The 26601-nt window shown below is 40.7% G+C and overlaps 3 protein-coding genes across 9 annotated transcripts in view; all 3 read left to right on the forward strand.

Annotated features, from left to right (window-relative positions):
- Nucleotides 1-554, forward strand: part of miip (migration and invasion inhibitory protein) — a 32829-nt gene extending 32275 nt beyond the window's left edge. For all 5 annotated transcript variants that reach the window (XM_086088131.1, XM_086088130.1, XM_086088133.1 and 2 more), the window contains one exon: nt 110-554. In XM_086088131.1, coding sequence (XP_085944257.1) covers nt 110-235 — 126 coding nt within the window. In that variant the 3' untranslated portion in view covers nt 236-554. The remainder of the gene's footprint in view (nt 1-109) is intronic.
- Nucleotides 378-7942, forward strand: tnfrsf1b (tumor necrosis factor receptor superfamily, member 1B). 3 transcript variants are annotated; one of them, XM_086088127.1, is made up of 11 exons: nt 378-478; nt 1986-2030; nt 2334-2534; nt 3476-3584; nt 4224-4349; nt 4429-4587; nt 5500-5593; nt 5665-5885; nt 6173-6265; nt 7216-7274; nt 7354-7942. In XM_086088127.1, exons 3-11 carry the CDS (start codon nt 2481-2483, stop codon nt 7753-7755), a joined length of 1317 nt encoding a protein of 438 aa, XP_085944253.1. In that variant the 5' UTR covers nt 378-478; nt 1986-2030; nt 2334-2480; the 3' UTR covers nt 7756-7942. The 3 variants fall into 3 exon arrangements, with proteins under 3 accessions (XP_085944253.1, XP_085944252.1, XP_085944254.1); XM_086088126.1 differs by lacking the exon at nt 378-478 and adding an exon at nt 710-1920; XM_086088128.1 differs by lacking the exon at nt 378-478 and having other exon boundaries at nt 710-2030; nt 3479-3584.
- A 1081-nt stretch (nt 7943-9023) lies between these two features.
- trim62.1 (tripartite motif containing 62, tandem duplicate 1) overlaps nt 9024-26601 on the forward strand; it is a 30817-nt gene continuing 13239 nt past the window's right edge. Inside the window, exons 1-2 of the mRNA XM_086088125.1 lie at nt 9024-9123; nt 10811-11337. Coding sequence (XP_085944251.1) covers nt 10930-11337 — 408 coding nt within the window. The 5' untranslated portion in view covers nt 9024-9123; nt 10811-10929. The remainder of the gene's footprint in view (nt 9124-10810; nt 11338-26601) is intronic.

The following is a 26601-nucleotide window of genomic DNA, read 5'->3' on the forward strand; positions in this document are numbered from 1 at the left end:
GTGAGGCCCGATACTTTCACTTCATGAAGTGGTACATCTGTGCAATCTAAAGGTGCCGCTGTATGACATTCTTTTTACTTTGTTTATTTATTTGTTTAAAAAAATTCAGGATCAGGAGTCCAGAAGCTTTCAATATGAACGTGCGCCAGCTATTACTCCGTTGGCCCGTCATCGCTTCCAGCACTTCTCGCTCAAAAGAAAAAAACAACGAACTGCATCTTCAAGTAACACCTGACCAACCCTCAAATGTATTTTTGTCCTTTTTTGGAGGTGGAGGGTGTCCTCATTTGGGCCGACTCGTTCGTGAGCTGCCAATAGTAGGGTACATGTATACAAATAACCATTCATACTCTAAACCATATATTTACGGCCAATTTAGAGTCTTCAATGTGGGAGGAAGTTTGCAAGCACAGGAAAAAAAAAGCAAGATCCACACTGGAGGGGCCGAGCGATGTTTTGAACACAGAACCTCTCAAATGTGAGGCAAAAGATATTATAAATGTTATGTATTCGTGTATGTCAAGTGATGTCAAATAAACATGCTTATCATTTTAGTGCACAATACAGTTTGTATGAATTAACTCTACTTGTAAAGTGTCCCGGCTGGGCCACCAGATTTCCAGATTCCTAAAGTTAACGGCCCCCAGAATGTTTATTAACAGTTTAAACCGTAAATGTACCCCAAGCTATAATCCAATATGCTTCAGAATTACAAAATCATTTTACAACATTACCTTTAAAAAAAAAAAAAAAGAAGCTTATTACAGATGTTTTTATTTTTTTTTACCGGAAGTGTGCACTTGCAAGACTTCCACCAACAATGCAAGTTAGTCAAAGGTTCAGTTATTACATTTTCTTAATTTAAATTAAGTAGTTTGAAATACTTAGATCAAGCTGAAGATGTTTTAAACTAAACAATAGCAATAAGAAGAATGGCCAACATCCTCGACATTGAAGTGAGCGTCAGCAGCCTCAATGATGTGAAGCAAAAACATCTGAGCGTTGCGCCACTGTGGAAACAAAGACAAAAAAAACAACTATTTTTACCTTTTCTTTGCACATGTCACAATAGTGGGTTGCGGCATTTTGAAACTGAACTTTATTTTGTCTTTGATGAAGTAAAAAAATGAAGGAAGTCTTTGTCGCCAGTCTGCAGATAAAGGAACATGCATTTTTGTGTGTGTGTGTGCGGCAAAGTCGTAAAACAATGCATTGTCAGCAAGAAATAACTGAACTTCAGTAATGTTACTTCTGTGGATGCTGTTCGTGTAAGATATTTGCAAATACTCAAAAACTGTAGGAGGGGATTTTCTTTGTCTTGTTTTTTTTGTTTTATTGTTTTTTTTTTAATAATATAATCTTCATAGCACTGCATAATCATATAGTATGTAACTGGAGCAAAACATATTGTGATTGGTCTATATAAGGAGACAAAATTGACTCGTTTTGATCGGGATATTCACTGTAAATGCTGTTAGTTCTTCATGATAGAAGTTTTCACAATAGGCAAGATGACTTAAGGGAGGCCCAGCAGCTAGAGAGAATCCCCTTCCCCCCCCATCCCCAACATTTTTTTAACTGCTCATATAATTGAGTCACAAATGAATTGGTAAATGACCTTATTAGAATATTTACTAGGAAGATCAAGCGGATTTACTACCCATTAGACCAGCTGCAGAAATGGCCATTTTGAGTTGTAAAAAAAGTTGAAAAGGTTAAGTGAGTAATGTTAACATGTTTTTCTAAAAATGTGAATGAGGAAGTGATGACTTTTGATGGCAAAACTCCAGAAATCAAACCATCTTAATGGGGCACCCACCATCTGAGCCACATTGAGTTGTCTTCAGCCTGTGACATTATTTTCCTGGAGTAGGAGGAGATCTCGGGAGAATGCATGGACTTTGTAGGGCGTGCGTACAGGTACATGGAGGCGATTCACACGTTTGAGCCCCTTCTTTTGAGCCTGTGACCTCATTTTCCCGCAGGGGATCTCTTCTCAAGCATGTCGGGCCTTTGTGGAGAGCGTTAAGGTATGTGATTATTACTATGTTTTGTCTGTGATGAAGATTTAGTTGACTAAAGACTGGGCTAAAATCTGTGGACATTGTCGTGATGATTGTCCTGATTAAAACTAGAATAAAAATGTTGGCAGACTGGACGAATACAATTGTTTTCTTAGACTGAAGTATAGAACAAAGACCACATAATTGACTAAAACTTGACTAAATAACAGGATGAAGTAGTAGACAAAATGTGATTTAAAAAAACTTAACTGGCACAATTGAAACGACTAAAACTTGAGACTAAATTGTAAATGTCGTTCTTACCCTCAGCTCAACTCGGCTTGTGGGGGAACCACACGCGAGACTGGGCGCTTGCGAGAGGCAGCCTTATTTCCTTCCTCCAGTCACTCACTTCAAGGAACTCGCTGAGGTTTTTTTGCACCCCATCGTCCTTCTTGAATGTTCTGACGGGCCACGATGAAGGACGTACTCTTGCTGCTGGTGACGCTGCTGGTTGTGCACACGTTGAAGGTGCGTTGCTTTTGTTTGGATGTCTGTCTTCGCAAGCTTGTTTGGAGCATTTGTGTACCTAAAACTTGCTTATGTTAAACATGAGGTACTTTTTGCCTTTCAAGTTAAATTAATCATGAAGATATTTTTTCGATTTTCTTCCGTTCACTTTTAAAGTTATGAATATACTTGCTTATCTTTTAAATATGGAGTCTTAGTTGCTTCATGATTCAGCCTTAAAAAAAAAAAAAGAGGCACTTCCAAAGTAAAGGGCTTTCTCGGTTGCTTACTCCGTTTCCTGTCACGCTATTATTTATTTGCTGTTGTCAGCATATTCTCTTGTGAACTAAATGTGTTTCAGTGGTAATTTGCTGTGGTGCAAGTTAGCAAATACGGTCTCAAGCATTTTTCCAGAGATGGTCGAGATAAACAGTCGCTATGCCTCCTCAGGTGGAGAACAAAGGCCGCTTCTGTGGAAGATGGTGTGCTACTGTTTCAAGACCCTCCTCTGTCATTTTGTTGTTAGCTTTACGTGGAAGGATGACGGAAGAATACGTTTATTTGAGGGCAGGTGTGCCTTCTCAACTACTTAAAGAGTACCCTCTTTGGGAAGTTCTAGTATTGTATTAAACAAAAAAAAACTACTTAACTCGTTGAGCCATCTTCAGCAGTAAAAAGTTAACATTTTGTCCAGAATGAATTTATACAATTAATAACTTTAAAAGCTAATTTTTCCACTTGCTGTTGACTGAAGATGACATCACCTGTGCTGAGGAAGTCATGGCTCACCTGTTTTTTGGCTTTGGTCAGCAAACTGAGCCATGATTGGTCGTTACCTACTTCCTCAGCACAGGTGATGTCATCCTCAGTTGACAGCAAGTGGAAAAATTTGTACGACAGAATTGTCCAGCCTTGGTGGAGGTCGGCTCTCTACAGCAAAGTAACAGTTTTGTCCTTTTTAGCAGGTTTTGTCACTGCCATACCATGCAGAGTCAGGTAAAAAGTGCAACAACCCGGCTCAAGAATACTTGTTGGAGGCTTTGGGCCTATGTTGCAAAAAGTGTCCCCCTGGTAAGTTTTGGAATGTGAAATGATCAGGTTGTTTTAACAGCACCTTAACTCATTCACTGCCATTGACGGCAATAGACGTCAAAAATTCATTTGAACTATTTCTATTAGTTTAACTTTTTTTTTCCACTTTTGTTAAGAGTATGAAAACCTAGAAAAAAATGTGTGTACATTTAGAACAGATGTAAAGTTTGTGATTAATTGTGAGTTAACTATTGAAGTCATGCAATTAATTACAATTAAGAATTTTAATCGCCTGACGCGATTTAAAGAAAGAAAGAAAAGATTATTAAAAATTAGGAGCGTCAAGCGATTACAATTTTTAATTTCAATAGTTAATCGCATGACTTCAATAGTTAACTCACAAATTTTCTATCCGTTTTAAATGTACAATTAAAAAAATCTAGGTTTTCATACTCTTATTAACAAGTGGGGAAAAAAATGTTAAACTAATAGAAATAGTTCAAATGAATTTTGGACGTCTATAGCCGTCAATGGCAGTGAATGACTTAATCAGAACTTGATTGAAAAGATGTTCTTGACTGTTACACTTACATTGGCAACTAAATCATAACAATACAACAGAATGAATGGTCCCTAACACAATAAAAACGTGGTGAATTTTGGTCTTTTCCCGTGCAGGAAGGCGACTGACTCGCGAGTGCAACAGAACTTCAGAGAGCGTCTGTGAGCCGTGTGAACGCGAGCAGTACATGGAGAGCTGGAACTACGCACCAAACTGCTTCCCTTGCGCCAAATGCAAACCTCGTGAGTAGCTACAACTCCCTTGCTTAATGTAGTTGTTTATTTCCTTATCGAGTATTTGATCTGTTTTTCTGTGTACAAGACAAAGGCCTTCAGTTTGCCAACGCCTGCTCCCTCACCGCCATGTCCAAGTGTGCGTGTCGACCCGGCATGTATTGCATCATGGAATCTGACGAGCAGCACTGCAGTGCCTGTCAACACCACACGTCCTGCAAAGCTGGTTATGGAGTCGCTGTGCCAGGTGTCAGAATTCTCACCATTTTCTTATGCATTACAAAAAAAACCATCATTTCATACAGGCTACTCATTAAAATAATAAAAACAGTTAAAAAGGATCCGGCGTGGGACAAAAACAAAGAATTTGGGAATCACTGCTCTATATTGAGATGTATCACTTGATCATACTTCATTTTCCTTCTTTTTTCTTTTTTTCTTTTCTTTTTTTTTAAACTTTCTTTACTGTACTACTTTCCTGTCTAGACAATTTTTGGTGGCATCTTCATCCTGTGGCATCTTGAGACAGCACTAAAATACAATTATTATTATTATTTTTATTCGAGACGTGAAAAAGAGTATCATCCAAATTACTGAATCGTTATTTCAAAATCTCTGTAAAAATTTTAATATACCACAGTTTGTCTAAAAGCTTGAAAACAAATACAATTATTATTATTTTTAATATCACATGAATTTAAGGATATTTGTGCAGTTTATCACTTTTTTTTACTCGCGACTGCCACCTCTGGGCCAAAGCGTAACTGCAACATCTGAGCACGTGCACAATCTTAAAGCGACAGCCGCAGTTGACAAACGAAGACATGACTTCAAATGAGGTAAGAAAAACTCCACCCCTCCCCAAAGAAACTGGAGTGTGAGGGTCCGCACACGCTACTATAAAGGGAAGATAAAAGCTGATAGGTGCTGTCAGACTAAAACAGTCAGGGCTCTTCGTACTCATCTGGGCACTGGTGGAGCATGCATGATGTAGAAAAAAGCTTTAATATTACCCTTTTAAACTTCACAATCCACTTTTAACAGATTCGGAGATATGAAAAAATATCTTGGCCATTTCATGCACCCACAATATTAGAAACATCTCTGAGTAAGATGATACAATTCCACACCATGCACGTTGTTGTGTTTTGCTTTCCAGGAACGCCGGACTCAAACGTCAAGTGCAAACGGTGCCGTAACGGGACCTTCTCCGACACATCCTCTGCAACAGAGCCGTGTCGGCCTCATACAAAGTGAGCGAAGTGCCCCCTTGGCTGTGGGTGACCGTTTCACAGCTTGCTTATCAGACTCGTTTTGTGTGTAGCTGTCACGGGAGGCCTGTGTTAAGAGAAGGCACTTCTACGGCAGATACGCTTTGCAAGCCTGGCCCGCTGCCGTTCGCGCAGACAAGCGGTCATCGCCATCAGAGGACGACGACGGGCCCAACCAGCGTGGTCTCGGGAGGGACTGTGGACATTTTCCTTGGACCAGTTGTTTTGGAGGGCTCGTCATTGACAAAAAGCACAGGATCTGACGGCAATCTGGGTGCGTAACAACGTGAGCCCTAACATGTGAAAATGACACTTGATGGAGTTTTTTTTCCCCCACAATGCAATTATACAAATAAAGCATGCTTTTGTCAAAATACACCAAGGTTTAGGAGGTCAGCTAACGCTAATCTGTGCATCCAACAAAACTCAATGCAGCTCTGCTTACCTTTGGTAGCATTTCAGACTAGTTAGTGCAGCCGTGGCTTGAAAGTGGATCTGAATCTTCTCCTGGCCAATTTTCAGTACGTCCCCTTGTAATCATCCTCTTTCTGTTGACCTCAGTTGCAGCCGTCGCCAGTTCTGTCGCGACAGTCATGTTCTTCATCCTGGTCGCCATCGTTCTGCTGGTTCTTTATAAGACCACCTGGACTAAAGGTTTGTGCTTTTTCTTTGCCTTGAAGGGTACTATTGATGACAAAGAGGAAAAGGGTAACAGCAACCATTACATTATTGAGACATAGGAAAGCTTCTGGCTTGAGCTCTTTACAATACTGAAGTGTGTAACGCTAGGCTTTTTCCTTGGCTTTTTTAAACTATATTTTTTTAGAACATGTAACGATAACAACAGAATGGGAAATGTGAATTTATTGTCATATAGGGAAGGTTGTGCTGTGCTGATGTTGAAAATTGCAATATGGGCTATACAATTAACTTTAATAGTTATTTATTTATTTATTAAGGTTATAAACAAAATGTTCAAGATTAAATGCAAACATTTAATTAGGTACAGTTTTTATTTATTTACTAATATAACATTTAAAATATTTTTACTATCCTATATTTAAGCACAGTGTATTTTTTTTTAAATGGCGCCCAATTATATTAAATATACTATGTAAGAATAAAACTTGCCTTGTTTTTATTGAACACTTTGATCTACTGCATTTTAATGTCAGTCAATACAGAAAATACATTTTTAAAGTACTTAAAATCATTAACAATGATTTTGGAAATGATAAAACACGATGAAAACAAATCATCTAAAAATATTAATAAATAAATGGAAAAATTAATTTGAAAAACAATTTGTAAATGTCAAAGAAACAAAATTAAATAAAAACACTTACAGTAAATGATTAAAAAATATACTGTATTTAAAAAATATTTTTTTTAATGTTTTAAAAGAACTTGAAAACTATAATACAGTTTTTATAAAGTGGTTGACTAGCTAGTTGCAATTAATTGCATTCAGCACTTCTTTAGTCAGAGTACAAGTTAAGTTTGTTTCCATGTTGGTGCACAACTATTTATGTTAATCTAAATGTTACACTGGCAAAACTCTCACACCTTTCCTTACTTTACACATGATCTGCTGTCCCTGTCAGGCACTGCGAACTTGCATTCTAAAGACACCGCGATTGATAACCTTGAGGGCGGCGACGAAGTGAGTCATCGTCGTCATCTTGTGGCTCATTGTCGCGGACATAAAACATTGAGATGCTGATTCCCTCCACCTGCTACAGGTCAAAACTCTGCGTACTTCCTTCACGGCCAACTCGCCGGGTGAACAACGCCGTCTGTTGCAGAGTACGGAGGTCAGTTGCGATTCCAGCCACTGTGGCGGTGAAGACGACACCAGCTCTTCGCACAGCAGACAGGAGGAGTCTATTGGAGCCCTGCTGTCCACCCTAGCCCTCGGCCACCCTCAGCATTCACCGTCAGGGTCCAGCGTCCATTCGTACAGCGTCAGCCCCACGAGCGGCGGTCCGCACGTTAACGTTAATATCACGTTCAACATCGGAGACGGAGGCTCACCGTCAACACCAAGAGACTCTGAGCTCTGCCTTGGACAGGAGGAAGAGTCCTTCGGTACTCCGAAACAGGAAGCGGGAAAAGAGTTGCCTGAGCAGGAGAGTGCAGAATAAAACCGCCGCCTACTGTGTGATTTGATCACAACCATGATCAGATCTAATTGGAACATTTTCCCCCCTCTTGTGATTAAGTTTAGTGAAGGCCATGTTGAAGAAGATTAAGACTACCAATCCCTTTGCGTATATACAATATAAATGAGATGCTTTTGGATAGATTTATTGTATTAAACAGGTACCCGAAGTCTACTTTCATAATAATGTTCAATCTACAGCACTTGTGAATGGGCATTTTTACACTTTTTTGTCTAATTTTGTTAAATATATCAAATTACAATATTTCCAATATACAAGCACAATGTAGATGCCAATGTGTTATTATATTAACATGTCTGCCACATGCTCACCCCCCCCCCCCCCTAAATATCCCAAGGATCATTTTTACAAATTTCCTACCACGGTGAAATCAGCTTATTTTCGGGATGGCTCTGCATCTCAAGGCACTGAAAGCATTTTTGTGGGGCACGGATACATCCCCACTAAACAACTTCAACTTCACCAAACAATTAAATGTTGTCCAGAAGAGGCAAACACTTTTCTTTTTACTTCAAGTGCGTGCCCAGTGGCCCAAAAATATTTCCGCTGCAGCATGACGTCATCAAACACAAATACCCACCACCAAACGTCAACAAAGCTGAACATCATTACCATTGAGTGGTTATGTTAATTCGTTCCTATGTATTATATACAGTTGGATGCAAAGTGCGAAATGGCTTGCTCACGGACACATTTTCACAACAACACACAACTAGTGATTTACTTGTTTAATTTATCAAATGAGAGAGAGTCAACTATGTGAATACAAAAAGTAAAAATATATATATTTTTATTAAGCTCTTTAGAAAATGCTGCCACTTGCTGGATGAAAGCAGAAACTGCAGCCTTTTTTGACTCATAATATGCATGAAATACGTTCGAGTGCTCATTTTACATTTAAACCCAAGTGTCTTAAAAGTTAAACCGTTGCTTTGATATAGTAAATTACAGCTCATGTGCTTCACTACATTTATTATTATTAATTTTTTTTTACCTGCAAACCCGAAGATGAGAACCTGGAAGAAATTTGGAATGTTCAACCATTAGGGGGAGGTAGAAAAATAAAGTTGTAAAGGCAGCATTTCACGAGGACACTGCAGTGGCAAATGTATTTTACAATAAAAGACACGGTTTTTATCTGTCTTGTGTTTTTCAATATTACTTGACGAACTACTTTACTTATCTCCTATAAATATTTGCCCCACGAACACCCCTCGTCTTTGCGGCCAGTTGGTTGCGCCTGTTGCCGCTGTGTGTTGCTCTCCTTCCTGGTCGAGACTTGCCTCCGAGGACTGGGAGCTGCTGTAACCGCAACAAACACAGCTTCTGGTAAGCCAAACATTTTCTCTCCTTTTGTCCGGTTATTCTATTTGTAGTTGTCAACTTTACATTGTGTTTAATCCTCAATGCTGCCTCTCAAGGTTTCCGGCTTCACGTGTTGCATGTTAAAGGACTATTTAAACGGTCTCGCTGACCGGTCTCATCTCTTCGCTATCGCCGCTGTTGCTGGTGGCGGTGCTCGCTTGTGTTGACAAATGTGGCTCACGAACAAACAAGCAGGACAAAAAGCGAATAAATGGCCCAGGATTAAAGCTGTTTTTTCCCCACTGTGTGTTTGTTTAACCTTATGTGATTTAGCCAAGCTGATAAACTCCACGAAAAGGTGACTTTAGGAAAGCGGCTTGTTGTATAGCGACCCCTGCAGGGAGGAACTGCAGGTGCTCGTCAGTTGGCTACTGCACGTTCAATGTAGACACTTGAAATTAAAATACATGAACACGTGTAAGTGTACATTTGAAATTGTTTTCATCATGTCATTACTTTTCCTGTTTATTCCTGGCATCTTTTCCCCTTCTGAAAATGCATTTTTTTCGACATGTATATATCAATATGTATATATTTGTCTATATAGTATATGTATAGATAGGTTAGATATTTTCTCTACCCTTATGGTAAAAAAGCATCATAATGGGAAGACGAGCGGATGGATATTAATGGAATTCAAAAGAGAAAATAACTGTCAGCCATGCGCAAATTGAATTAACGAACACATTTAGCTAAAAACAGTAAAAACGCACTTTAAGCATTAACAGAAAGCTTATTAGCAAAGATATATGTACATAAATTGCATTTTAATGGGCATATGAGAGTATTTTCATGTATATTTGTTAGGGAAAGGGACTAAGCCGATTGCAAATTGCGAAACACTGCGAATAATTGACACTATAGTGCAATATAATGATATGCAGTGGTCCCTTGAGATACGAGTGCTTTGACGTACGAGTGCACTTCATAATCTCATTGTTTCCTTGCAGTCAAAATCAGATGTTGACCAACAAAGATGCGGGGGTCCACTGTAAAGGCCTTTTCACACTGCACTGAGCAGCGCACAGTGTAATCGAGCACATTCGTTGTGTATGTCTACAAGGTGCATTCGAATTAAGAAGGCGATGTTATGGTGACGTCAAAACGTGCGTCTAATAGGAGAGAAACTGGCGGAGAGATTTTTTTAGAGTGCAGCAGCCGATAAAGGAGCACCAACAGGTGCTTGCAGTTTGCATGTTTGGAATGCTTTTCTCAGCCTGGAACGCGATGCTAGGTAGCAAGTGCTCTCCTCATTTCGTTCATATCTATAAAAATATTAATTGTACATAGTGTACAACAAGGTTTAATACTTCTTAAGAGGAATTTAAGCCACAAATCCTCTTAAGAAAGTGTATGGTTTGCAGTCAATAGGGAATTTCCATTTGCTACTCTGCTCAATGCAAGAAGTTCCAAGAAGAAAGAACACAAAATGTTTTCCATTGTTGTCCTTTGTTTATTGTATCATATGTTCCTCTTCTTTGTGGAATTTAGTGCCAGGTTACGGGCTGGATTACGGTGTAGCGTTCCAACTGATCGCTATCGCATGTTGACGAAAATGACGTAGTGACTGTTTAGATGACACTGCACTTGCACTGGAGGTAATGTTTAACAAAAAAAAAGGGTTAATGATTTGTTACTTGTCTTTTAACAGAGATTTAAAAAAAACAACAACAAAGGATTCCAAATAGTTTCACTTCCATGGCAGAGAACCGCACAACTCAGGATTAAAGCGCGCCGGAGTGTGGTGCGACGTTCCCCTTTTCTTCGCAAATGGCTTGCTGTCTGAAGGACGAGCTCCTGTGTTCCATCTGCCTCAGCATCTACCAGGATCCGGTCAGCTTCGGGTGCGAGCACTACTTCTGCCGCAAGTGCATCACCGAGCACTGGAGCCGGCAGGAGCCGCACGGCTCACGCGACTGCCCCGAGTGCCGGCGCACCTTTGCCGACCCTCTGCTGTCAACCAGCCTCAAGCTGTCCAACATCGTGGAGCGCTACTCGGCCTTCCCGCTCGACGCCATCCTCAACGCCCAGCGCAGCTCGTACCCCTGCAAGGATCACGAGAAGGTCAAGCTCTTCTGCCTCACTGACAAGAGCCTGGTGTGTTTCTTCTGCGACGAACCGGCACTCCACGAGCAGCACCAGGTCACTACCATCGACGAGGCCTACGAGGAGATCCAGGTAGGTCACGCACGCATACACACACACACACATGTTATTGGTATGTTTATGATGGATCTAGTATTGAACAGAAATCAAAGGAAATTGAAAGGTTTTAAACTGAATTTAATGTTTGTACTGCAATCCTAAAATGACATTATTGTTATCCTTTTTTTTTAACAGTTTTACCAAAAACAATGGAAAAAATTGCGTATTTTTTGCGAGAGAGGGAGATTTTATTTTTTCAGAGGGGGGGGGGGTAATATTCCGAGAAAAAATGTGCTATTAGAAGTGGCAAATTTGCGAGGAAAAAACTCAGAAACTTACGACAAATATGTGTAGCGTACTACTCGGATGTTTGTGCCGATATTTTTTGGTCGGGTTTTCAATTAAGGAGATATTAATAACTTTAGCAGCGATTAACCATAAGAAGTTTGAAGCGTTGGGTACGGCCAGCGACAAAGACGCCTCGCTTTGCGAAGGTCCACGCCCTGAGGCTCAAGCATTTAAGTTAATTTGTTAAAATAAATATTTACTTGCACATTTGTTTCCAGAATTATTATTTAAACATTCATACATTCTGGTATTTTTTTTTGTACAAGTAGTTAAGTTGATGTGTCGAATCTGCTGCTCTCCATCATTCACTTGCATTTACCCAAAGTATGCTAGCTTCTGATTGGTTAGTGTTAGTCAGCTGATAAGGGATCAGGAAGTGTTGTCGCTCTAGCTGCCGTGCATGACGAGTAACGTTTAAATTAAGAATGAATTCATCTCCATCCTGCCTTTTCATTTTATAAACAGTGTTCCATTAACCATCAATGAATCCTCACATTAGACTACAGTTGCGCTGTGTGTATTTCTCGTAAGTTTCTGATTTTTCTCTCGCAAATTTGCCACTTGATAAACTCGCAAACTTGCGAGTTTTTTTCTCAAGTTTTTTGTCAGAATATTACCCCCCCACCACCCACTCTGGAAAAAAAAATATATATACGTGGCCCGAATACGCCGTTGTATGATTGAGATTTACTTGTGTTCCTGAGGAGAAAAAATAAGTTCTAGTCGTTGAATGTTATGTTTAACTACACTTAAATTGACCTGAGACTCATGTCTCTTTGTAAGTGCTACTCTTTCGTTCAGTAAGGAAAATTCAAATAGGCTGTGAACAATAAAGTCCATGTCTTGATAATTACCGTTACAGCCCGTTATTTATTTATTTCCAGGTTGTAAAATGATATCTTTTTGAAGTATTAGTTTATTTATCTTGGATGGATGAGACACACAAACTGGGGCACCGTGTTTATTCGAGGCATTTTTAGGGCCACACAATATGTTTTTTTCCACTGAACTGAAATCCAAGCAGAAAAGAGTCATATTTATTCTCTTCTCAAGGCAGATGTTTGTGTGCCTTGTACAAAATGTAACACGAAAACATATCTTGATAGTGCTAGTATGAATCCCAAGCGCAGTGCATTTGTGGAGGTGTAATCCAGAAGATCGACTACTTTAGACAAAGAGGCTGAGTGTATATACTGGTGCACATGCGCATAACCTGACATACATACATGACATAAAAACAACATTGTCTTATAGAATTTTTTTTTTTTATTGTTGTTGGTGAGTCAAAGATGATTATTTCCACTGGAATCTAAAATACATCTGAGGCAGTACAGGTATATTTTCCAAATGAACTGTCAGAATGGTTTAGAATGTTCTTCCCCAAAAAATGGGCCAGGTCCCAGTGATGGCTCGCTGGAGATTTAATGTGCGTCGCCGAGTAAATTGGCAACATTTGTTCCATTTTCTTTGAACGTGGCCCTTGGTAGCTGTATGTCAAATTTGACTGTTTCTTTTAGTGTAATTTTCCAAGTAAATATGCCACACTGATGCCTCAAACATATTTCTGATTTAACTACTGAGGGTTCTCAGTCTCCAATGGTACGACATATGAACCTAAGAAAAGGAAGGCGAAAAGCATGGCATTAACTAGTTTGGGCGTAAGAATATGTTATCACGTGTCACACGCTCATTTGCTGCCTTGCTGTTTTTAACTTTGCTTGTTTTATATTCACTGTCAATTTATTTTTCATACAAATATTCTAGTCTTATAGGTAATGCTATAGGGGTGTGCCAAAAAAACGATTCTCATAAGAATCGCGATTCTCATTTAACTCTTTGACTGCCATAAACGTTATAAAACGTTTAGCATAAACCTAGGGAAGGGCGCCGAGGACGTTAAAAGACGTCCCCTATGTTTTTTTTTTTTTTTTTCAAAAACGGGTGCAGGAAAGCCTTGGGCAGCTGTGCTGAAAGTATCAGGCAGATATGATTAGTCAAAGACTCGTTTTGGCCCCTAGAGGGCAGCGATGACTCTCTTTGCACAAGGTTGGATGGGCCGCCCACCGTGGGCGTCAGTAGAAGACGTGAGGCGGAGCTAGAGTGTTGAGGAGACATGGCTGAATAAGCCCACAATGGCTGCCCAAGCAACCGGTTGCAAGCAGCTCACGCTTGAGCATTTTTTTCAAAGACGGAAAGCATCAATCAATACTAAAAAGCGCATTGATGTCAACGATGATGATGACTCCGAGCTCTACGCCAAAGTTGGAAGCTTTGGCGTGACTGTTATGAACACGTAGTAAGCCTCACCGGCTAAGCGCGGCTAGCGCGGCTAGCGCTGCTAAGGCCGGAAAACGCGCACAATAGCCGGCCGGGTACTTCTGCACAAGCGGACATTCGATCGGACGATGGAGAGTAGTCGAAAAGCATCGACCAATGCACATTGATGATGATGATGATGGTCACTCCCGAGGTTGACGCCACAGTTGGACGCCACAGTTGGACGCGGCTTTTATTCTCACGTCATAAAGCATCACCGGCTAGCTCTGCTAACGCCGGAGCTCCACATGCGGACATTTTGTCGGACAATGAAGAGTACCCCGAGTCCAATGCATATTCATCGGAGGAGCGGGTACAGTCTGATCACGGAGAAGACACTGTTTCTGGACTACGATGCCATCATGAATGGAGTGGATAAAATGGATCAGAACATCTCCTACCACCCGGTATAGCAACTGAAGGACACGGGGAAGCGAGACGTAACGAAACCGTAGCATGATCCTGATATTAGACTTGATGACACACTGCAGTATATACTTGCTATTCCCCGGAAAAAAACGGCCTGCAAGAAAGTGGCGCACGCGAAGAGGCAATCTGTTGTGCAAATGCTGTTGCGTCTCTTTGCACGCAGGAGAGTGTTACAAAAAGAAAAACTGTCGTTGAAACATCCACATATTTGTAAATAGCACCACAGTTGCACACATTTGTAAATAGTTTGCCAAATTGTTGTCAAATTGTTACACTGTTGAATGTAAATAAACATATTTTGCTATCAAAAAACACTTTTTCATTCTTGGTGGTAGTGTTTTATAGAAGTAAAGCACTATTTAGGTGTTTGTGGCATCATTCATGGACAAAAAGAAGTGTAAAATTCACTAGAATGCATGAAATAATATCGTTTCACTAAAAGCTTGATTTCTCCATATTTTGGTCCAAAACAGGCGAAATTGGGTCAAACTAACCATTTTCTATTGTTGATTACTAAAGAACGGAATAAGGTAGAAACAAACTTTTTTTTTCTGATGAAAGATGAAAGTCCAATCTTACATTTGGTAGTACGTGTGTTTCCATAGTCCAAACAGAACATTTTCTGTGGACCTTGAAAGATCAGTCAAAATGCTTAAATCGGCTGGCACTGGCGGCATCCCTTTTCTGAAAACGTCTGGCAGTCAAAGAGTTAATACGATTCAGAATCGATTTAAAATGTCCCCAAATCGATTTTATTTAAATTATTTCATACTGTCTTGCCTTTGTGTGTGCCTTTATTTGGAGCGCTGTTCATGTTGTACCCGATTTGGCCACTTAGGGGCAGTGTGGTTCCACGCGGTCTAATACACTGTTAAGTTGTAGCCACATTAGAGAGTAGAAGGAAAAAGTCACGATCAAGTTATTCCAATAAAAGTTGTTTTTTTGCTGTGTGGAGCCGTTCTTTTGAGTGATAAAAGTGCCGCAAGTAGCGCGCTAGTTAGCATTAGAGAGTCAGACTGGAGTAGATCATTACAATTCCTTGCACATCTATAGATTGGAGCAAAAATCATTGTCAATCAAATCATTTTGAATCGGAATCGAATCGAATCGTGAGACCTTCAAAGATTCCCACCCCTATAATGCTAGTCACATTTCAAACTGATGCCAGTTGTCACAATGCTTCAGCAATCTTATTGGTTTGGAATGGTAGGCTCAAAACAAAAGTGCTTGTCTTAAAATGCCTTGATTGGTGATCCGGCATAATAGTCAATCTATTGTTTGGTGTGGACTTGAATTTCAAATGTATTCCTAGGGAACATTTATAATTCTACTCCACATTAAAATGAGCATTAAAAAAAAACTAATTAATTGAGCGTTATGTTTTCCTTAGTCGAAATTAATGGAAATGCTCATCCCTCGTGTATGTTCATCTCGACTTCACTGAGGATATCGTTGGCAACCGGTCTTTGTGTCAGCCTGAGAAAGGTGGAAATCGTGCAGCGATAGAGGACATGTAATCAGACGCAGCACATGATTTTTCTCTTTCCTCGGATTCCACCAGCTTGTCCCGCGGCTCGGAAGCTCTTCAACAATCTGGCGTTTTGTATTCTGACCGTAGCCTTGGAGGCTTCCCAGATTTGCGGAGCTGAAAGGGAAGTATGAGCACTGGAAACAAAGCAGTGTCCCGTGGTGAGTGTTAGACCGACAAGTGTCTTCATGTGGGAATTTTCCTACAAGGGGAAAAACGTCAAAGCGCAGCTATAGAAGGTCTATTGGCGTAGAATTAATCTTTGACATCATGATGTGGCCAGCTTGTACAAGGTTTCCTATTGTTTCCTAGTCCTTGCCTGCGAGTGAATAGGAACGGCTTGTCGGATAGAAGCATGCTTAAGAACGTCGCCTGCAGGCACAAACCATCAACAATGCTCAAGTGCCAGAATTACATGTTGAGACTGCGGAGCTCTGGCAGTGTTGTTTGTTCCTGTCCGCATCGCCAACAGTAAGTGGCATGCTATCACAGCCAAATGGTCTGCCTTTCAATCTCACCTGTCCCTTTTTTGGGGGGGGAGTTTTGTCATCAGACAGAGAAATTCTTCTTGGAGAAAGGGACAATTGCGTACACGAGTATAATTATTCATCAATATCACATGTAAACACCACATTCAGAAGAACTCATTCAAACCCAAAAACGTATACATACGTTTTTTTTTAAATGCTAGAGCATACAGAAGGCTTTGATACAGCTTCTGACATGAAGAGGTCGCTTAAAGCAATGATAGTTATAACAAAAAAACAGCCAGCAGGTAGCAGCAAAGTATAAGAGATCAAGCCAGGGCCATGTTGCAACAAACTTTTTGCCAGTGTTTTCAACACGTTTGTGAATGATGATCAAACTTAACTATATTCTAATGCTAATTGCTGCAAAACGGAAACAGATACAAATATACTTTTTTTTTCCTGATGAAAGAAGAGATTCTAATCTTTAATTTGGTAGGTTTCAAAGTTTTTATAGCAATAGAACAGAATATTCTGTGGACCTTGCAAAATCAAGTAAATCAGCCGGGTGCAAATGGGGTTGCTTCAGTGAAAATGGCTGGGAGTGAATGAGTTAATGTAGTGCAAATACACTTTCTTTTAATATATCTGTTATATTTGCATCGTGATACCTTGAATCTTTGGACAGATTTTAATAGGTCATACTTCCAATATTACCTGAGGGCTGCTTGGAGATTTGGACGTGCCTGTGACCTTTTCTGATATGTAAAAAAAAAAAGAAAAAAAAAAGTACCTTTCCGGGTAATCCAACTTCCTTTAGCCGCCCATATAGCAAACAGAATACCTACAAGGGAGCACGACTGATGTGTGCAGCATTGGTCCTCTATTACCGTCGGTGCTGTGAGCTTGCGTCATCTCGCCGAATCGCCCTCTCGACAAGCGCATCCCCCACTGACTCATTCTGGTTTGTTTCATGATCAGCGCCACAAATATCTTTCCATGCATGTTGTAGACACGACACAAAGCAGAAATTGTGACCACGCCGTCCACTCTCTGCCTGCAAGATGAGCTACAAAGAGGTTAGGACACAGTTCGGGGTGTTGCTTCGCCGGCGTGAGTCATTGTTAGTCTTCTTTCGCAAGCTTTCTTCAAAGACAAAACAAAATTAAATCTGGCGTTGGCCTACTGGCTCAGATATGAGCTGGTCTGAACATAGCCCAAGGTCTCATTTTGCTCAGGTTAGTCTCATTCATAAAAGAAAGAACACAAAGTCCTTTGTTAGCTCGTGTTTTAAATGAATTGACAGACGAAAACAAATTATAGTCAGTTTCCGTTTCCGCATTGAACACTTGTACATGTGGACCGCATGTTCTGCTTGCTGGTGCCCACTAAAGAGGGCAGCCCCCGGTTGGTCTGTAGCTGGCTATAATCTCCTTAGCCTGGCATGTCACTCGGCTGACCTCCGGCCTTGAGGCGTATTGCATGCGGGGGGCTTAACCTCCCGCTGATTTGCATCCTTCGGCCAAATTTGCGATGCACAAACAAGCCTACCAAAAGCTCCCCACGGCGACATGACGACAAGCGCTCACATATGCGCGCACACATCTGGCAGACGTTCATCCAGCTGCTTGCTTGCACTGATTTCTCAACATACACGTTCCCAGCTATGTTTTTTTTTTTTTTTATACAATACCAGGTGTGTCGGTTGTATGATGATAAACAATGTGACCTTCTGCCAGTGCAAAGGACACAGTGAAACCGGCTAATGAGTTCAACACCAAGCGAGGACAGTGCAGTGTAAGAATTCTAAATATGAAATATACTCTGCCGGAATTTGGAACAGATCCAGTAATTCCGTTGTGAGAAGGTCAACGCGTAACAACCTATTGAATGTGATGTATGGATCTCCTCTGGGTGCGACCTTCCTCATTCACAGTACATTCAGTTAAGAGCAGAGATTGTCGAGCTGAGTTACGAGCGTTTGTAAAAACTTGCAACTTTGGCAATAAAGCGCTACCAATCTCGCTCGTCTGCCCGTTTCCAATTTGGTACAATTACACTAGGAGGAGTTAGTTGGACCTGCGATGCATGCATTAGTTAAGATCCTTTGTGGAGTTGTATGTGTGTGTGTGTGACTCATGCTGTGTGTCTGTCTGCCCTAAAGAAGTCTTTACACTCTACTTGACAGCACCGTTCAACCAGATGCATGATTGGGGGAGGGGGGGGGGATTGTTAATTAGAGCCTAATTGGGAGAGTAGACGGGTACAGTGGACGACATGTGAAGGAATAAGAGCATCAGGACAACGTGTGGTAGAATAAAGCCCACGTTGCTGGAGACTTAAATGACTGCTGCGGTGAATTCACCCACGCAGTTCTGCCATCGAAAGGCATTCCGATGCACCTTGCATGTCATCTCCCACTATCGCCATTCGCGCTGGCCGATTAGCAGCCCGCCAGACACATGAAATATGAAAGCGCATTTGCATTTCTGCCCCCTGCGTCAACGGCGCGCCGGGAGGTCTTCGCCACCTTTTTGAAGTGTTCTTCCAGGCTTGCCGCTCACTCCTCCCGACTGTCCCTCCCGCCGCTGCCCCCTCGCTTGGTTGCGCCGCTGCAGTAATGAGTCAGGCCTTCTCAAGGGCACCCCACACATGCCGCCCCCAGCACCCATGTGGTTTTGCATCACCTCGCCTGCCCTCTTTTTTTTTTTTTCCCCCCCAGAAGCTTCACCTCTTGTTCGCTTGGAGTCTTCGTTGTGAGAATTTTTTTTTTTTTTGCCTTCGGTGACTAATCAGTTCATCTCCATCCTACCTACTTAGCAAGCCAATCCATTTGTCCGGCACAGGCGGCAGTGGCTCTGTATTAAAAAGATTGGTCAGGCAGCAAACACTTGGCCTGCCTACCAGGAAAAATATATCGTCGTCTGACGCTATATAGCGGTTCACCTACCTCAGCTTTACTGCATCACAGATTTTTATTTATTTATTTTTGTACTTTCATCGTGGAAAATTCACTATATCGCAGAATTTTAAATGCGAGCCAGGAGGAAAGAGTGGAGAATGTCCAAAGTTTTGGTCTTATCTCACAATCAATAAAATAAGATAAAGTGCAATGGCCTGTTGCAAGGTTAGTATGTCTTAAAATACACAACTACACGCCTACAGTAAACATAATTAGCTAATTTAATATAGTCAACCACCACTCGTTAATCCAATCGTTGATACAAAATGACACATGTAACCATCAGATCAGGACAATAGTAAGAAAATACAAACACCTTTTCTTGTCACATAGTCGTACACGCATACAGTATACACAAAATTTGACCTTTGTATTTGACTCATCGCACGCTGATAGTGGCACACACTGGAGCTGGGGGCTGCTGCAGTACCCGGGGAGCAATTCGGGGTATCGGTGTCTTGCTCAAGGACGCCGCAGCCGTGCGTTACTTGAACTGGACTGACTTACTCTAATCCTTGAGCCTTATTTATTGGTCTCTGCACCTTTCATGGTTATATGTCATCGATCGGGGGCTAGATTTACATGGCGCCTTTGCATGGTTTCAAGTGCCACTATTTTGAACTTTTGCTATCAAGTGGCACAATTTGTATGTGCGCCTTGGCAGTGTTAAGAGAGAGAAAAAATAACTCATTGAGTTGGAATATCTTCAGATCAGAAATTGGGTGTTTTTCAAATGTGGTAAAAAAAAAAAACTGATGCATTACAATCCTTCTTGCGCAAAATCATGTTCCATGAGAGGAATGGAAGTCCTAAGGATCTCATCCGGGGAGAAGTTCTTCTTCCTGACAGCACGAAGGATGCATGTGGCAGGTCATAGTGTTGATCTCTGCACGTATCATCTGTAGATTAAGAGATAAACAGAAGCACTTATCCGAGAAAGTAGAGCCGGTAGCGCATCCATCAAAGGCAACATTTTGTCTTGTTAAGATGATTACTTTTGGCCCGCACTTAGGTTAAGTGACAGTCAGAAGTCGTTGTATCTGTTGTGCATTAGAAATGTTGCATAGCGCATTAGTCATGTGCACGTGCTCTTAAAGCCGTTCGAATAGAAGGCACGAAAGATTGCTGTGACGGTTAAAAGACGGCAGGGAGCTAAAAGCAACATCTGACCAATGTATGATGATGATGATACAGTGTACTGTGGAACCTCCTGAGTCGGTTAAGTAGCACGGGTTGACAAGCATTTTCCCCTCCAGCGTCATAAAACCTTTGTGAACTCAACGCGCAATTTGTGTTATATAGGCCCTCGTTTTACGATGGTTAACAACAAATTTTCCGGCGTTACGGACGGCCCACTAAAGTCTGTTCTTGATGCTTTTCATTCGATTATTATTTTTTTAATAAATATGGTGTTTTTCATACAGATATTGACTATAATTATGACTTTTTTTACTGTTAGTGATGAAACTTGGCACATTCTCACATACAAATGTGGGTTATGTCAGCGCAGTAAAATGAATTTTAAAGGTGTTTGCAGAGTGATGCTCTTACTAGTTATTACCTTCTCAAATGGTTCTGAAATCTCGTCACACGTACAGTAAAAAGGTGTTTCTGCTGGGATTTTTTTTCGAGTGATAAAGCGTGAGCTGAAGTCTCACAAGATTTGTTATTGCCCGATTCAGTGTTGCATCTAACATCCAAGACTTTTTGAGTCATATTTTTCCGGAAATTGTTGGTTGAACTCCAAAAACAACAACACTTTTGGGGTGATTTTCGTTGTAATTATATAACAATTGGGAGCATGGTGCTTCCCGGTGAACTGAGTAATTGAAAGAGGAAGTGCGGTCCTTTTTAAAGTTCCACAGCTGCAAGCGAGGCTTTAGTGTTGAGGCCTTTCCTCCATGTAATGTGATGCATATCAGTAGTGAAAGCGGCGCACAGATGACATTAAATGCATGTGAGCAGACAGCGGAAGATGTTGCTTTCACTCTACTTCCCTTTGAGGCGGACAGACCGGTAAAGTGACGGGTATAAATATGTATCCCATGAGTTTTGACCATGTAACGTTGATGTTTTGTTTGGCATTGTGGAACCGCTGCTGAATTCTTGATTAGCTGGGGAATTAAAACAGATTAGAGCCCGTTGCTCCCTGGCAATTGGGCATGGCCGGACTGTAATCTGCTGTAATTCCCCCGTCCCTGTGATTTGCAGCGGATGATTTAATTTGACCAGCTGCTGTTGGAAGTCTTCACTCGAGCTCCATAGTCGCCCAACCGCCTCCTTCGCGATTGAAACCAGAAGTTGTTTACCTGTTAAACGTCTCTTTTGTCTAACTGAGGGGAGTGAAGGCCAATTTCTATTTGCCTGCCAACCTGTGTTTCCTGCTGCGGTCCTGCTGCAGAGGAACACCGAATGACTCTGGCACAGCTCGGGGCACTCCCACGCTCTTCTTTTCACTCTCGTCTTATTCTGCTGAATCAGAGGGAAATTGTCACTGTAAGCAAGAGCAGTGATGGGCTAATTACCAGCCTTGGAAGAGGCACAAACGCGCACAAAATAATAAGAACTAATACAAAAGATATCTGATAGCTTGATTTTCGAGACCCACAGGATATTTTGTTCAATAATTATATATACACTGAATCTACCAAATAAAAGAATAGACCCTGTCCTTTCACCAGGAGACGAGACGAAAATGTATTTACAGTAATTTCTGGACTATAAGGTGCACTTGACTATAAGCCGCGCTAGCTAAATTTGGGAAATGTTTTTTATCAAAAAGAGAGAACATTTTATGTGAAATTGTTTTAGATCTGGAATGTTCAAAATTATTATTCTGACTAAAACTAGTCAAAAATTTTGACAGCTAGATGAATAAAATTATGTTTTCCTGGACAAAAAGAGAGACTAAAATGCTCTATTTATAGTTGACTAAATTAAAACGCAATGAGGTTGACTAACTACAATTAAAAACTAACAAGCGTGATTGAAACTGGACTAAAACTGAGATTAAATTAAAAAATGTCTGACATAATTAACACTAATGTGATATGTGAGACAAGGCAAGTCAATGTATAATTTTGGCAAAATCGTGTATATGGTGATGCTGGAGTCCCTAATTGCTGCGTGACAAGCTTTACAGTCCCTCACACTTTGTTTCCTATTACCCATAATGCCATTAGGTACCCATACCCATTTAGGTTGATGTTCAGGCTAATAAGCGGTGGCTGTCACGAGGCTGTGACTTATTGCTTAAGTGTCTCTGTATAACAAATGAGCCTCCCTGCGGCAATGTGAGTGCGAGGCAGTTCTTCCAGCGGGGATGTGGTTCAAGCATCAGTCCAAATGTGTGCTGCAGTTTAATATAAGCAGCATCTTATCATGAGCTCCCGCTGTAAGTGCTAATTAGTCGCCTATGAGTCGTGGTAGCTGTTAAAAATGTGCTACTAATGTGACAAATGCAATGAATGCTCCAATGTTGAAGACAATTTGGTCAATGACTCTGGTTGACTTCAGAGTTGTTCTAATTTAGTGCTTCTCAATTATTTTGTTACGCCCCCGTAGGAAGAAGAAGAAAACATTGTGTGCCCCCTCTAACTCTCCACTGTGACTATAAATAATATCATTTTGTCAAAAAAATAATAATAATAACTTCCCCTAGGCATCCTAACATTGTGCCTTTATTAGCATTAGAGAAAACAAAAAACAAAGAAATTACTATCAACTTATTGCAAACAATAAGTTGTTTTACATAGTTTACATTTTTTTAGTTTTTTTTTGTGCCAGTCTTTTTCAAGAGTTTGTTGCAAAAAAGTAAAATAAAATACACCTTAGATGTAGTTAGTACTCCCTACGCACACTCCAACAATGAGATCACCACTGCCACCTACTGTAGTTGATGTGCAGTTCCGCTTTATTCTAGTAGGGGGGGGGGGGGGATACTTCCCTGGGGTCAGGCCCTAGTAGTACTCGTAGTAGTCATGACTGCAACCGAAATCTGTATTTAAAATAAATAAATAAATAAATAAAATGTATGTTCCTGTGTATTTTTTGTAAGAGTGAAAACCATCACATGATAACATAACTGACTGCAGGCTGGACTGAAAACTCACAGATCACTCACTGTGGTGTTATTTTACAGTGTGACTTCATTCCCAAAAATGTATTGACTGTTGGCGGAACCAAGTGATAAGTGAGCCAGACGTGCACTTAATTTGGTGCAGCTCTTTTAGCGGCCGCGGAGGCCTGTTTAGTGCTCACACGTAAAGTAGAATGACTTCTTGGCCGCGTTCATTCCATCAGGCAAAAGCAGCAGCAGCGCTTCCACACCGGGTGATTTGTGTTCCTGACACATTCTACATGGTTTTATATTAATAACATGCTGACTACTAGAGGTCTGACTAATCCTAAGAGGCTTTACAAAAAAAAAAAAAAAAGATGGTTTCTGGCAGTCATTGGGTCGTTGTGAAATTCCTCTAGCAGTCAAACACATCGCAGGGTCATTTTCAGGGCGTGTTTAGCCCCCCCCCCTTATTTTCCGAGTGTGAGCAATGAGATGAAAGTGTTGTGTTGTGCATTCATTTCCATGTGGACTTCACCCAGCCACCTCTTCGGTTGTTTGTTTGGAGAAAATAAACATCCGGCATAAGAAAAAGAGAGCCAAGATGTTGACGCTGTTATGCTCAGAAACTGATCGATAAATCTGTTAACGTGTGAATTTAAGATGAGGTTGGATTACATTATTTAACTGTACTTTAGCTGTGTGCGTGTCTGCTGTAGTTATAGTTGAATTGGAGAAATTGCCGAGAGGAGAATAGAGCATACAAGTTCTTTAGATTAACACAGCAGCTGTAATTTTGCTTTATTCCTTTGCCAGGGGGAGGAGAAATTGCAAAGAACACTGCACAGAATGCAGTAATTAATATAGCTCTTCCAACACAGCAGCTGGTGTCACACTTTTACAGTACATTAAACATACTCCAAGATCTTTTTTTGACATTAGTTCTAGAACCTTTCTGACAGTCTTAGGAAGCCCTTGGATAATGACACGTGTTCAGCTCTTGCCGAGCTGTATGTTAGGAAAAGAATGTAAATAAGAGCGGCAAATAAATGTATTTTTTCAAAATCAAATCAAATCTGCATTTAGCGGCATTTATCTGGTACATTTCCATGACAGTGTCATAAACCCCCTTTTTACACACAGAGATCTCCAAAATTGCAGAAACGGATCTTTCACAGGTTCAACCTCTGCCACAACTGTGCGCGCTTTCTCAAAGCGAATCAGCATCCCGCAATCGGATACTTGGATGACGTCAACACCCCATTCCGTTTCACTGTCGACATGACAGAGGCTGTGTGAAACGAGCTGAACTTTTCCTTACAGTAGAGGGACGTAAAAAACAATTTTTTACTGACATGCAGTGTTGTTTTCTTTAGTTATCCCAGTTTGGGTAGTTGCATTTGCGTGCCGCGTGAACTTCCGCATTCCATGAAGTCGAGCGTTAGACACCCCAAGTCATCATTTGCATGATGCATGGCCTATATATCGATAACTGCAAGAGGCCGCTATTGCACCTGTCATAGCCACACCTCTTTCTGCAAAGTCGCTCATGTCACCGCCTGAGATCGTACTAGAGATGACCATAAATTATATGACAATTTAATATCACGATTAGTGACAAATTATCATGTTGAACAATATTATCACATTATTGCCACGTACAAAAAATACATACGCATGCACATGTATGGAAAGAATTACAAGAATTTAGTTTTTCCTGTCTGAAACATGTCAAACTGGTTGCCCGTACTAGAAATTGTAAAAAGAAGCAATCACAATTATTTTTCATGCATGTATGATCCCAAAATGTGTCACAGCAAACCACATGTATCGGTCTCTTCTGTTATCTCTCGAGTAAAAGTACTGTTTTTTTAAGGCCTTTTCACAATGCGCTTAGCGGTGTTCAGTGATCTTTGCTATTAGGGCGTAAAGTCAAAAGTACTACTCCAATTAATTACTGGGTTAGTGTAAGTACAAAATTTGTCCCGATATAGTAAACTTCATAAAAAAACATGCACCGGTTGTGTGCAAGTTTTGCAGCATTCATCTTTCGGTCAACCTGCATATGGGAATTATGTCCAGCGGATGTCAGATCATATTTAGAGCGCATTTTCAATCCTGTAGGCCTTTCAAAAATCATTATTTACGTTGGTGAAAGTGCATATTTTGTTTGATTCTTCATCATGTTGACCCAACGTTCTCCTATATATCCCGAAGGAGCTGGGGAGAATAATAAAGCTGGGATTTGTGTTGGCTTTTAATGCAGGGCCACGGGGAAGCGTGCACTTTCAGACGCTATAAATAATGAATAAAGCCCTTCAGCACGGAGCAGAGAATGACGGTGAGCCCTGAAATTGACATCCTTCATCTGGAAGGACTGCATGATTAGTGTCACGCATAACAAAACACAAAATGATCCAATCTGACAATGTTCAGCTTTCGCTGCTCATCCTGGTAAAATCGCCTCAAGAAAGCTCAAATAAGTAAGGAGTGCATCTCTTACTCTTATGATGTGTTAACGTAATAATGTACTCGGGTTGTAAATGAAGCAATGCAGATCAATCTTCCTGTATGCTAGAGAAAGGTTTAAATTGAACTGGGAAGAACCCACTTTCGCACTATTCTAATCAGTAATTGCGCAATAACAAATCAAATGTCTTGAAACGATTATCTTTGCGCCATTATTCTGTTGTGTGTGTTGACAGTCGATTCATTGATGTCGTCATTGATTTTTTTTTTTAGCACGGTATACGGACCAGTTTCATGTAAAGATGCATTTCACCCGGCCGACAAAAATGAAAACACATGATTTAAAAAAACTAAAAAAAACTTGACTCACCATAACACAAAACATTGTTGTAATTTTAGGGAGCCCTATGCATATTTTTCTCATGTTCTGTAGCATATTATATATATATATATATATATCACATATTTACACAATAGCATAGCTAGGCCGTATGCCGTGTTGCGACACAAGTGAGCCGATGTTGTTGCGATATAAATAAAGTCCTCATAATCACACAGTTGTTGCCCGTGCATTATTGGACATAACATTTTGCCGACAAAGATGAAGCTTTGTCTCGCACCGCTGCGCTTGTTCCTTGCCGCCAGTCCCGTGCTCCCGCACGCCGGTATGAATATTTTAAAACTAATGAAGATCGGAATAGCCACAGTTAGTCATCCA

The sequence above is a fragment of the Leptonotus elevatus genome, chromosome 10 (assembly GCF_054856555.1).
Source record: "Leptonotus elevatus isolate MCC_2025b chromosome 10, RoL_Lele_1.0, whole genome shotgun sequence".
NCBI classification, from domain to species: Eukaryota; Metazoa; Chordata; class Actinopteri; order Syngnathiformes; family Syngnathidae; genus Leptonotus; species Leptonotus elevatus.

Excerpts from the sequence above, each read along its gene's own strand:
- tnfrsf1b (XM_086088127.1), top strand. The coding sequence starts at position 2,481 with ATGAAGGACGTACTCTTGCTGCTGGTGACGCTGCTGGTTGTGCACACG. Across the intron at positions 2,535-3,475 it reads TGGTTGTGCACACGTTGAAG|CAGGTTTTGTCACTGCCATA; the intron begins GTGCGTTGCTTT and ends TGTCCTTTTTAG. Across the intron at positions 5,886-6,172 it reads AGGATCTGACGGCAATCTGG|TTGCAGCCGTCGCCAGTTCT; the intron begins GTGCGTAACAAC and ends TGTTGACCTCAG.